Source organism: Chenopodium album, chromosome 8 (genome assembly GCF_948465745.1).
Source record: "Chenopodium album chromosome 8, dcCheAlbu1.1, whole genome shotgun sequence".
In the NCBI taxonomy this organism is placed as follows: domain Eukaryota; kingdom Viridiplantae; phylum Streptophyta; class Magnoliopsida; order Caryophyllales; family Amaranthaceae; genus Chenopodium; species Chenopodium album.
The window spans coordinates 25,905,013-25,918,720 of NC_137841.1; the positions used below are offsets into that span (position 1 = coordinate 25,905,013).

Below are 13,708 nucleotides of genomic sequence, written 5' to 3' on the forward strand. Positions count from 1 at the left end.
AAGCAAATGGGAAGCAAGTGGGTGAGGGACATGTGGCACAAGGAGAGTATGGAGTGGGGAGTAAGTATGGTCCCCTACTCTCCAAGTGGTCCTCACTTCCCTTTACATGTGATAGTGACACTTGTAGATTTATTATTAGTTTGATTATTTATTTTAATTTAGCTTTAAAATAAATTGTGGAATTTCATGCTCCCACATTGATAGGATAGAAATTCTCACTCTCCCTCTTGCCTATACATACCCATCTTGGGTTTTTGGGAAGAGTGCTTGAGTAGGAGTTCAATAGAGCATTGCATTAGCAAAAACTCTTAAACTCACATAATACTCGGGTTTTGGTCGGACCTCGCTAACCTCGAGGTAACGGACCTAAAAGTTGGTAGTTGTTTTTGCGGGTGTTTTTCCGTCGGAGGCTTTCGTATTTTCGGGGCTAAGCTTCTCAAGTAAGAGCCCAATTTGTGGGGCGAAGCACGAGCCAAAGGTAAATTTCTTATTTTGCCCTTTTAAATTTATTTATGCATTAGTGATATTATTTATTGCAAGCGTGATCCTTGGCTCGGGTTTTTTCCGCAGTGAGTGAGACTCACCAAACCCTAACCAAAAATGATTATTAAAAAATCATTTATTTTTATAATTATTAAATAGTTATGTAATTTGTTAATTCATAAATAATTTTATATAATTTTTTGAATATTTTCTCTATTTATTTAATTCCATTATTTGGACATTTTTACTATTCACTCTTTTCTTTTAACCTTGTTTTGTGATTTATATTATAATTAAATATTATATTTTTATAAATTTACTTAAATAAATAATTAGTAATAATCGATGAATAATGACTAATCAATAATCCATAAGTATGTATTTCAATGACTAGATATTTAATGATACTGCATACTAAAAAAATTCGTTCTTGGTTTGATAATGCACCATTTTGTTTTTTGCCTTTTTTGTCATTTTAATATTAGTGTAAAATAGAAAATCATAAGAATTAAAATATACATATGATAAGTAAAAGGAAAGTCTAACATACACTAGTAGAAAATACTTGATGGGAAGCCCCAAATGGCAAGCGGTTTTAAAAATCCGCTTGCCATTTACCAAGTTTTTTTTTTTAAAACTCTAATATTGAATGGCAAGCGGTTTTGGCGCGAACCGCTTGCCAATATATAAATGACAAGAGGTTTGGGGTTGAACCGCTTGCCATTAGATATATTGGCAAGCGGTTCAACCCCAAACCGCTTGTCATTTAAAAAAACCCCTAAAACCGTACCTGCCCACCCCTCCCTTTGTTTCTCTCTCTCTCCTCTTTCATTTTCGGTGCTCTCTCTCTCTCCTCTTTTTTTCTCACGTTTTTCCTCTCTCTCCTCTTCTCTTTCCTTCGATCCTTTCTTCTTTCACTTTCTTTTTTTCTTTGTTCTTTCTCATCTCCACAAATTCGAACCAAAACCAAAAAATTTAGAGCAAATTCAACCAAAACCCCAAGTTTTCGAGCAGATTGAGGACAATTTCGGGTAAATTACAAGTACAATTTCAAGCAAATTCGTGCATGCGTTTGGGTGTTCAAGTTTTTTAGGTCGAATTTGACCTTTAAAACCATAATTTCAAGCCCAAATTGGCGTTTTCATGGCGGGGATCTAGTTTGGGTGGAGGTCGTGGTGGGCTAGATGGGGTTTTTTTTAAAGGTGGGTCAAGTTTTTTTTTGTTTTTTTTTTAATTTCGATTTTATATTTATTTTTGGTGGGGGTACGGTCTTGGTGGGTGGGGGGTCGTGGTTTGGGTGGGGGTCTGGTCGTGGTTTGGTTGGGGGTCTGGTCGTGTGGGTGGGGGTTGTGGTTTGGGTTAGGGTCGTGGGTGGGGGTCGTGGTTTCAGTGAGGGTTCTGGTGGGTTTCGGTGAGGGTTTTGGTGGATGGGGGTTAGTTGGTGGTTCTGGTGGGTGAGGGGTGGTGGGGGGTCGTGGTGGGGTTATGGGTTTCGGTGAGGGTTTGGTGGGTGGGGGTCAGTTGGGGGTTCTGGTGGTGGTGGCTGCTCGTGGGGGTCGTGGAGGGTGGTGGTCCTGGATGGTGGTCCTGGATGGTGGTGTTGCTGGTCGTGGCTGGAACATGAGTTTTTTATTTTTTTTATTTGTATTAGTTGTATTAATTTTATTAGTTGTATTAATATTTTTTTTTATGTAAATGTAATATTACAACAAATAATTAATAAAAATATTAATGTTTTTACATATGTTTGGTTTATATATCAATTTATGTGGAAAAGACCCAAATTTTTTTTATACCCATAATGGGCAGCGGTTTGGCGCCAAAACCGCTGCCCTTTCTCTAGTAATGGCAAGCGGTTCTGTACCGCTTGCCATTTAAATCGCTAATGGCAAGCCCCCTAAGCCCATGCGGTTCAAAAGCGCTTGCTATTAGGGGGTTTGAACCGCTTGCCATTACGTTTATTCTACTAGTGATAATACAGTAAAATAGTGAAAAAAATAACCACAATAAGTCAAACTTTAGGTGATCTTCCAATATTAATTCAACGTTAATAAATTAAAAAATAAGTAACATTGATGTCTATATTCCATAAAATATTTAAAGTATTAGATTTTATTTGTGATCAGTCAAACAAGTTATCATTTGACTTATACTATAATTGATAGAATATGAAACACTTCATATTCTGTAATTATTATTTGTGTAATTATGTAGAGAGACTCTTGATTATTCTTGTACATTTGCTATTTATATTGAAGCAATGGGAATGCATCTCTCAAGGAGATTTACACAATCTAACATGGTATCGGAGCCAGCGTGACACAAAGGTCACGGGTTCGAATCTCATCCGCCCCTCCTTCAAAGTGGAATTGATTCGCACCAGGTATGGTTGGGCCTGTGTTGCATCCACATTTCAAGCCCAAAGGGCCTTTCATGTGAGGAGGAGTGATTATAGAGTATAAAACATATTCCTGGGCCTTAACCATAAGCTTAAGCTTTTGGTTGAGATGGTCCACTAACATGTACACAATCTTACAATAATGAACTCTCATTTAAATAAGAATTGTCTTAATTAAAAAATAAAATATAGCTTAACATTAACTTATACAAAAAATTAATTTTAATTTAAATTATAATAAATAATTTTTTAAAAGACTAGAGTGTCGGGTTTGGTGTGGAGGGTTGGGTGATCATAGGTTCGTGCCGACTAGGGTGGGTGAGAGTTGTGTGGGTTCGATGAATCAGCTAGTTAGGGCTAGGTGAGAGTTCGCCGCATAAGTGTGGTTTGAGAGTAAGGGTTGGGCTTTGGTTGGGAGTTCGCCACATAAGTGGGGTTCGAGAGTTAGAGTTAAGGTTTGGGTAGGTGTTCGCTGGACTAGTTGAGACACTATGGTGTAAAATTAAAATGTATCCAATTAATGGAATCGATGTTGTATTAGAGCAACTCCAATAGTAAGCTAATTAGCAAATTAGCTTTTTTGGGCTACATAAGATTATAAAGCTAATTTCTTTTGTAGCTAGTTTGTGCCCTAGCTACTAGCTTGTGCCCTGGATACTAGCTTGTGGTGTTTGCTAGAGAGAAGAAGAATTTGTCATGCATGTGTCAAGATTGCAGCTTAGCTCAAACAATTTGGAGTAAGTGCAATAATTCTGTGTTTTGTCTCACTCTCTTTGTAGTATGAGTGACTGGTGGGAGCACTGTTTTGGTAATTTTGGGTAGGAAATGGTGAGTTTAATTACCATGTGTTGGGCTATGGTGGGCGCAAGGAACAAATGAATGATTGAGGGTGAAAATCCGAATGTTGAACAAATTGCAGCTTATGCTTTGAAGATTAATACGAAGGGGCGTGAGGTGGGAAAGTTGAATAATAAGGGGAATTGATGGGTGGAAAGAGTGTATTTGTGGGTGGGTCTCCTTCGGCATCTGAAGTGGTTAAAATTATTGTTGATGCTGAGTTTTGGGGGAGATGGGGCTGGGTGCAGTTTACAGGTATAGTGAGGGGGTGGTGCTTTGGGGAGCTACAGTGTAGTGGAGTGAAAAATGAGAGACTAAGTTTGCAGAGGTGAAAGCGGTACTTTAGGGCATGAAGATTGCGAGACGCAAGGGTGTGAGTTGCATTGAGATTGAGAGTGATAATCTGGTGGTGATTGAGGCAATGAGGAAGCATTTGTATGACCCTAGTTCCTATCATCTTATTTTATAGGATATTCTAGATTTTTTTCTTCTTCTAATTTTACTAGTGTTTCATGGTGTGTTGTAAAACAAGGGGGTAATATCATCTGATTATATAGGATATTAAAGCTGTCACTTCCAAAGTTATTCACTAACAATTTCCATTTTACACAGAACACTAACCAACTCATACAATTAACTAAGTGAGTTCTACACTTGCTAGGATCTGCAACTGCATTTATAATAAAATGTAGGTGACCGTCAACTGATGTTGAAACCACAAAGTTAACACTACTTGTACAATTGCATAGTTCACACTTCACACGACACTATTAGTTTGCCATAATGGCCATGACAAAACAGTCATCCTAACCACATTTCTTTGAGGAAAACTCATCCTAAACACATGATAAATTGTGATTAACTTATGTTACCATACTTTCCTTTCGTTTGTTGTAAACTCAGTTTAATTAATGTAATTTTAGTCGTTTTCAAATTAGAAAAAAAAAAAAAAAAAACACTTACAAACAATTTATACAAGTTTTTTTTTTTTTTTTTTTTTTTTTTTTTTTTTTTTTTTTTAATACAAATTGTACAAGCTTTGGTGTGTGATGATAATCCCTACGTACCTTATAAAAAACACAAGATTATTCTTATGAATAGTGTTATGCTTGTTATACCCTTCTATTTACATACATACCCTCATTAATATGTACAAGTTTTTTTGTTTGGATAATTATACCATTTAAAATGTTTATTTACTAATTTACCCTCATTATGATTGTTACCTCTTCATTTTTAACTCTTAAGATTAATGTGTGGACATTGATACCCCTCAATATATTTATATATATATATTTTATTTCATTATGTTGCCAATCATTAAATTTGTGATGTAAGGTTAAATCAAAAGAAATTCCGGATATGACTAGTCATGGCACGCGCATCGCGCACGTTAGCTACCCTTGTATTTGGGAAAAGGAAGTGTAAATTTAAAGTAATACTCCATTCGTACTCTAAACCCTTAAAAAGGTGTGCGCCATCCCATAATTGGACGATCACATAAAGACTCAACCCATTTATTTAATGTATTATTATTAGACGGATCTATCCCTTTAATAACCGTGACGGCCCTGAGAGCATCAACACTCGTGGTATAATTTTATACCACGGTGTAAATATTCATCCAAAAGTTGCAAATTTTTACTACCTTGGTGGCATAAAATTATACCATCAAATTGTATATACCATTCCATGGTAAACTTTTACTGCATTCCACGTGAAACATGAACCAACCATATCACGTCACGTGGGCTAATTGTCATACATCTTTTATTAATTTTTTTTCAATTGCATTTTAAGAAAAAATTATAAAGTCAAAAATTATGAAAAAATTACAATTGTTCATAATTTTTCAAGTTCACTTTTTTCTACCTAAATTGCTTATTTTTATTTAATTAACTTTATAAATAGTAAAAGTGTGTTGGTAAACTTTTTTTTTTATAGCGTGGGTGGGGTGATTTTTGAAGAAATATATTGTATTGTGGTATAGATGACGCGAAAGACAGCAAGAGTGAGAAAGTACTAGAGAGAGGGGTGGTATAAATTTTTATACCAGGACTCCATGAGTGATGATGGTCTGACGAGTCATAAGGGATCCATAGAATTGCTCTCTCTCATATATCCATTGAAGGGCACTCAACGTTCTCCATTGAAGCGCAGTTAGCGTTCTCCGTTGAATCTAGTTCTTGTATCCCCCATTGATGCAACTTCTAAGGTAAGTTGTTTGTATTTGTTATTATCATATCAAATATCTCTGAAATTATGAGATCGATAATTGAATCAAATATCCCTATAATTATGAATCAAATTTGGTTCTAATGTATTGCACAACACTTTAATCTTAGGATTTAACTATGAAATATCAATTTCTCAATCTACTGTCAATTGTTAATGCTAATTGTCTGTATAATCATTTAGGGTTATTCTAGGGTGGATTTTTGAACTACTAATTAAAATTACTCAACTTATGAAAGATTATTACTAACGACTTCGTTGCTAGAATTTTGCTATTCATATTCTTGAGCAAGTGGAATTTAACGTGATTTTTCAAGTTTAGTTTGATAATTGAGTCAAAGTTTGGCTGCTGAGATGTTGCAGGATTTTGTTTACAACCTTTTATATTAGAGAACTATGAAAATGTTGTTGTCATGGGCTGAAGGCGGCCGTCCATGTTTCCCATACCTGGGGTCGGGCTTGTTGACATATCTCCACTCATTTGATATCAAGGAATAATAATTGAGTAACCGAGGGAGTAGAGTAGAGTAAAGTAGAAGTAGAAGTTTGGAATTATTGCATATTGAGTTTTGTGTTGCAGGATTTTGTTTATAGCCCTCTAATATTAGAGAACTATGAAAATGGAGTTGTTACCACGGGAAGGCGGCCGTCCATGTTGCTCGGACTAAGGGTTGGGCTTGTTGACAAATCTTCACTCATTTTGATATCAAGAAATAGAAATCGAGTGACTGAGGGACTAGGGTAGAGTAGAGTAGAGTAGAAGTTTAGAATCATTGCATATTGGGTTTTGTGTTGCAGGATTTTGTTTACAACCCTTTAATAATAGAGAACTATGAGAATGGAGTTGTCACAGGCCAAAGGTGGCTGTCCATCTTGCGTAGACTCAGGGTTGGGCTTGTTGACAAATCTTGAGGGAGTAGAGTAGACTAGTAGAGTAGAGTAGAAGTTTAGAATTATTTCGTATTGAGTTTAGATAATTTCAACCTTTTTTATTAACCTAAACTTGGAACTGCTAGAAGAGAGAAGAGAATTGTAAATGCTAAACGCCCAATTCATGGAAAATCCTTGGATAGAGGTGAGTTAACTTCTTATGTAAAAAGCAGGGAAGTTTTTCGAGTTTATGAAGAAACTGTTTAGTGTTCTCGTATGAGTTCTGTACCTGTGGAATGAAATTCGGAATTGGTTAGGCGGAATTTCAGATTTTGATACCTGCTAAATAATCTGAATTTACCAGGTTGTTATGGGGATCAGCATCTTTTAATAATTATTGAGCTGAAACCCAATGCTTGATGAGAACAAGTCTGTTAAATGAGAATTAATGTTTTGGGAATTTATCTGTACAAGGTTGAATTTAACTGCTGAGCTAATGTGTAGATGTCTGGCATTATGCAATATAGCTGTAAGATTTTGACCCAAGAGTAAAATTGGTTTTGAAAGTACATGTTGTAGACTTGTAGATCTGGAAGTAGTTTAAACTAATATTGTTAATATGTTATTCATAGTGGGTTGATATACGTATTAAGTCCACTGGCACTGCTTATATTAGTCTACAACTCAATGTACTTAGGTGGATGGATTGAATCAAAGGTTGTTCAGGAATGATTCTAAGAGCATGTTTGGCAAGGGATTTTTTTGCTTGGAAACGGATTCTACTAAATCATTATCTTTACTAAGTGATCTTTGCTAAGTGTTTGGTTAGAAGCTTTGAGTAACAACTAGCTATTGGACCCGTTCTACGCACGGGTTATGCTTAAATTATAAATTTATTTGAAACTTTACAAATTATCTTGTCACCAAAAAAAAAAAACCCTTTACAAATTATTTGAATGAATTTATTTTATCGTCTTTTGACATATTATAATATTTTATGAATTAGTGGTAATAGACTAATAGTTGTAGAAAAAATGGCTTAAAATCGTAAAATCATATCTCTATCGCATGATATATTAATCAACAATTTGTATAAAAAACTACTTTGTAAATACCAAACACTTAATATAATTTTACAATTTTTACATCAAATGTGAAGGCATGATATTTTTCTTTAGTCTTTACCAATATATGTCTCTTATATTGTGCTTAATATCTTCAAAATTAAAGCCCCATGACACGCAAAAAATGTCATCCTATGGAATTTCCATAGTATTCTTGCCACCTCAATATTTTCCTTTTCAATCATCATCCTCATTGTTGTAGAAATTTCACATAGAATTTTGAGAGACGTTTCTCTAATTTTTTAGTTTTTGAAACTTAATGAGTGTGAAAAAATCTGTATTGAAAATTTGTATTTATATAAGAAGAGGGGGAAGATAAGGGGTCAAATTAAAGAAATGAATTATGAATGTGAATAAATTGAATTGATAGATGGAATAATGAGAAGAGGAGAAAGTTTAGGAAATTTAATTTGTTATTGAATTAAAATAAAGATTACAAAATATAAAAGTTATTGAGAAATAAAGGGGGAGATGAAGAGAGAATTTCTTTGAAAACATAAGGAGGGAGAATGAATAAAGAAAGGTGAGAAAGAATGATGACATGTGTCAATTTTGGTTTGTGTTTTTAAATACTAAGTATAGATTACCATTACCTAGGGGTAATGGTTTCCAGTTTCCACCTATTTTTTACCTCTCTAAAACCTAACGTAACAATTACCCTTTACCCTCCTTTAACAAATAGAAAGGAAGTTAGGTTAAGTGATTTCTTTCTATGGTTAAACCAAACAAATGAAAAGATAATGGTTAAATGATTCCTATTCCCCCTTTTATTTGTTTCGTTTCCATTCCGTTTCTAATTTTCGTACCAAAGGCCCCCCTAAATAGGACTTGAAGTGACAACACTCTTCCTTGGTTGCATTAATCATGGAACTAAGGCTATCTGGTGTGATAATGGAGTTTGTATAGAGTTATATGTTAGTTTAATGAACATCTGCAGGCCACAGGGACCGAGGAGTAACATAAAATTCGCATAGAAATTTAGTTATTTGAGTGGTAAGAAAAAGGAATATAATATTACTTGGGTTGACTGTGTTGTGACTAGCCCTGGTTATTGGACAGGGTAGTCCAATGGGCACCAGGGTCGGGCCAAATGAAAAGGGCTATGACCCTCTAATTATTTAACTGGACAGGGCTCGTGTAGGGCTTCTCCTAAAAGGGTCATTAATGGGCTCTTGTGAACAACCCTATAAAAATGAAAATAGATATAGGGTCCTTAAAAGGGCCACCTAAATAAATAAAAGTTGAACTCTCTCTCTCCTCCTTTCCTTCTCCTCTCTTTAATACAGATATACAGTGACAAACCTTTTGCTTCGCCGGAAGATTCTTCGTCGTCATCTTCTCATCGATGTGTAAGATCCGTCGCCTGCTATTACTTTACTCAACCTTAAATCCTTCTTCAAGATTCTTTTCTTAATAATTTTAAAAATCCAATTTCTTTCTTTGAATTATCAACTTCAAAAATTTAGATTTAAAAATCATTAACAATCAAATCTACAATATAAGTTGATGAGTGTATTTTTTTGCTATTAAAACGATTTGCAATGACCTGGTGTTGGGATGTAGTTGTTAGATTTTTTCTTTTTTTAAACAATTATGGAACTTTACATTATAAAGAAGAAATATTGAAATGAGTAATCTGTACTCCGCCTGCTCTGGCACTCTGCGACTTCTTGACCCATTAATGACCCGTTTTACTTTTACTCCAAACCCTGACGCGCCCCTAACCCTTTTGGCCCTGACCCAACCCTGACCCTTTAAAAATTACAAGTGACCCGCCCCATTACTGACCCGCCCCAACCCTCCCAATAACCAGGTCTAATTGTGACGGTTGTGTACTGTAAAGAGCACAATCCCTCTTGGTGCTGAGCTACTACATCCAAAAAGACACAGCAAGATGTTCATGTCCAACCCATTGGACGCATGAAAAATTCACTCATAAAGCCAAGTCGGACAATGGACATGTGTACATGTCCAACCTGAGTAACATAGCCCATCCCTCTACACACAAAACAAATTCAGTACCCCTAAGGACCTCTACAATGACAAGTAGGAATCTTTTCTCGACAACCTTGATTATTGCTTATTGTGTTAAATTGGATATTGTATGACTTGATTTGGTGAAATTTGCTGACCTAATCGGACTACTATCTTATCTGAAAGTTGTAGATTGAAAATTTTGAAATGACTCTTTATCTTCTATTATTCTTAGTTGTCCTTTGTAATGGTCAGTTATTCACTCCTATAGTTTTGTGTGCACTCTCGATTTGATTGTTTTCTGCTTGCTTGTCTTGAATGATTCATTAATTTGTTGATATATATGCTTGTTAAATCCTCCTTGATTTTCTTGTTCTTTTCTCATCCAGGTATCTAGCTTGAAACAAAGGGGTTTACTGCCAAAGCAACATAGTATAAGCTCACCTGGATGAACAAAGGATGGCAGCTGTTATGAAGAGATATGTTCTAAAGTTGTTTATATCCTTGAAGTACATCACAGCAAATGTAGTAGATAGGAACAATGGGAAGATTATTGCCACTGCTTCTACAGTTGAGCATGCTCTCAAAAGCTCACTTGAGTGTGGTCGGTCTTGCAATGCAAAGGCAGCAACTGTTGTAGGAGAAGTTTTAGCTAGGCGATTAAAGGTTGAAGGTCTTGACCATGGACAAGGAAGAGGGATCCATGTTGATATGAACAAGGAGGTGGAGAAAAAAGGCTTTAAAAATCGTACCAAGGTGTGGGCTGTTGTGAACGCACTGAAGGACAATGGCGTTAAGGTCGTACTTGAAGACAGAAATGATGATGTCTAAGCAAATTGTTAAAGCTACCTACTTGTTTTAGCTGGGTTAGTTTGGATCTCCATATGGTCTCCTGTGAGTCCCTCCTTTCCTTTGTTTGTCTTTTATTTTTACAAGTGTAACTGTTTGATATCAGGTGCAGTAATTTTAGCAATTGAAAGGAAAAAAGAACATAAAAGAGGGATCATAAAGTTATGGAAATTGTTAGCCACCTTGTAGCTGATATACTCCCCTGTTCGGCTAGTCCCCTTTGCTTTATGGGCATTGCTAGCCCATAGACAAAAAGCAAATGACAGAGGTGTAGCTTAGGGGTATAAGGTTGTTACCTTGTAAAGTCTAAGCCAAAAAATTTATGCCTGCAGATCCAAAATTCATTTATGCTGAAATAATATCATTTGTGTGGTGTTATTAAATGTTGGCCGATGATTATGGGCTGTCAATCTATCTCAAGGTCCTGTAATTAGACAATGGATTGTTTGTGTTGTGTCGTCATTAATTATGAGCCTGAAACAGTAAACGAGGAGTGTTCTTTAAGTACTATGCAATTTTTTTATTTCATACTCCGTAATTTGTTGTACACAATTAACTCACTCACTGTGCCTGCAGTAAGAATGGCTGTCCAACTATTCTAATATGAAAAATCTGGGTTTCTAATTTTACTATTGACGAACACTTTTTGCCCCTAACTTTTGCAGTGTTAATGCATACACTTTTGTGACATTAGATCAATTGTATATGCAGATACATCATACATGGAGATGATGGAATTACTGTGACCTTGCCGAATTCATTTAGGATGTTGCCGATGAAGAAAAACTGATTTTGCTAGGCACTTCCTAAATTGTCATAAAAAATCCAAATTTCTAGGTGCAATGCAGACCATAGTGCCTGACTAGTCATAGCCAGGGTTTCTTTTCTGAGTTCTCTCGCTGTTGTACTGATTAGGTTTCTTCTCTGGGTTCCTTGACATTGTGAGTATGGATAGATTACAATCGCTGTAGAATTTTTTTTTCTGAAGCTCGTTCAATATTACTTTAACAGTTGCTTTAGCAAGTATTCCAAATTTCCAAGTCTGGCTTTATTGTATTCTACAGTTTATTTGTATTTGAGAATGTATAAATGATTTTGATGCAAAAATGAGGTGTATATAAGGAAATGAAGAGAGCTTATTCATCTGCTTGACGTTTCTATTGCAATAATTCATTTTTATTCCTGGATTTGTCATTATACTTGTACCTCTAGTAATTAATAACATTGATGAAAATCTGTCTGGAAATTCACTTCTGGGGGAGTTTGAGAAAGCATCTCAGCCTGAAGCTGCTGTTTTGGACGAATTGGCTGCTTCAGATGTCACTGCCCTTCAGCATTGGGGATTCTTTTGTTACATCTTATATACGTATTTCCTTTATAGTGCGACGAATTGGTAACTTAATCTTCTCACTTTTTACCATTGAGCTATTTTATGCTTTTAGCAAATTAATAATTAATGAAAATATGAAATAAATTGTAAGCTAACTGCAACATGTACAATTCAGTGCACTGAGCCTGTAACTGAGACGCTCAGAAGTTGGGACTTGAGAGCGACAATTAATTTGGTTTTGGCCACCAAAAACCATTCGAAGGTGAATATGTATTTTGTTATATTCTCTGTTCTCTTTGTTCAATTTTCCCTTTCCCTTGTAGTTTATACTCCCTCTGTTTAATTATAACTGTTAACCATTTTACAAAGAACTGTGACCACTTTATCTTCTAGATAATCAAATTATAATCGTCTTTTCAAGTATCAGTAGAGGGGTATGTGCGTCTTTTCATGTACTAGTTGAGGGGTACCTGTGTAATTTCCTAAATGCAAGTTACAAAAAATGACCACGTTTTTTTTTAATATATTTATAGAAGTTGCCACCAGATTAACAAAATTCGTTAATCTAGCAGATAAACTTGTATTTAAAATTTCAAGAAAAATAAATTAGTGTGGAGTAAATATTAAGAGTACATTCTTACATTTTTGGAGATTTTCCCTTTAGGGAATATGATAGAGAAAATTACCAAAATTGATAATGTTAATTTAATACTCCCTCCGTCCCTTTTTTTACATTTCTGTTTGTAAAATCACACGGGAATAAAGGAACTAAGAATAAAACAAATAACAATAATACAAAACACAATAAGAAATACAAAACATTAAATGATGTTTTTCAGTAAAACAAAGATATATTAATATTTAATGATGTCATGTCATCAATCCTTTGCAAAAGAAAAAAGGACCAATAACATGTTCTTATTGGAAAATTAAAAAGCAATTATATTCATCTAAATTAATGAGTGAGAATATGAAAGTAAGAGTGAAAAATTAAAAGTGAGAAAATAAGAGTGAACATTAATTACATAACAAAAAAGAGGGATATTTGAAAAAAAAAAAAATACTTAATAAAAAAGGAAAGGAGGAATGTAATTTTGGAATACCCAAAAAGAAAAGTAGGAATGTAAAAAAGGGACGGAGGGAGTACTTGTATAAGATTAGAATAAAAAATAGTAATTAGTTAGAGAAGGAAAGAATAGTTTCTAACAAGGATGTCTTAAGTAGACTTGTTCAACGGGTTGGATCTGGGTTATGGGTCAAAGTTAAACTTAAATGGGCCCAGCTAGGTTATGGGTCACAGGGTCCGACCCATGTAGCCTTGAAATTAGATAACAGACACACCAATTTGTTTGATTTTTTTTTTTTGTTCTACGGAGTAGTATAGTAAGGGAAAAGGGGTTAAAAAATTAGGGAAATTGTTCCGTATGATCCCAAGGATTAAAAAAATGTACCGTACCTGTGAAAACCTTTAAATGCACCATGTACCTCTTAGGTTTGTAAATAACTGCACCAAATACCTTAATCCTCTTACAAATGCACATATTATTAACTTATCTAACTAAAATCATGCCCACACATTGGCTCACTTTTAGTAATTTATATTTATGT

At 34.9% G+C, this 13,708-nt stretch overlaps 1 protein-coding gene across 2 annotated transcripts; it reads left to right on the forward strand.

The window, feature by feature from the left end:
- The first annotated feature begins 5,773 nt into the window (after nt 1-5,773).
- LOC145555959 (uncharacterized) lies at nt 5,774-11,913 on the forward strand. Of its 2 annotated transcripts, XR_014091640.1 has the most exons (3): nt 5,776-5,933; nt 10,311-10,815; nt 11,482-11,913. XR_014091640.1 is itself a non-coding variant. In XM_081617666.1 (2 exons), exon 2 carries the CDS (start codon nt 10,381-10,383, stop codon nt 10,750-10,752), a length of 372 nt encoding a protein of 123 aa, XP_081473792.1. In that variant the 5' UTR covers nt 5,774-5,933; nt 10,311-10,380; the 3' UTR covers nt 10,753-11,330. The 2 variants fall into 2 exon arrangements, 1 of the variants encoding a protein (XP_081473792.1); XM_081617666.1 differs by lacking the exon at nt 11,482-11,913 and having other exon boundaries at nt 5,774-5,933; nt 10,311-11,330.
- The last annotated feature ends 1,795 nt before the right edge of the window (nt 11,914-13,708 follow it).

Coding starts and splice junctions, on each gene's coding strand:
- LOC145555959 (XM_081617666.1), top strand. CDS start 10,381: ATGGCAGCTGTTATGAAGAGATATGTTCTAAAGTTGTTTATATCCTTG.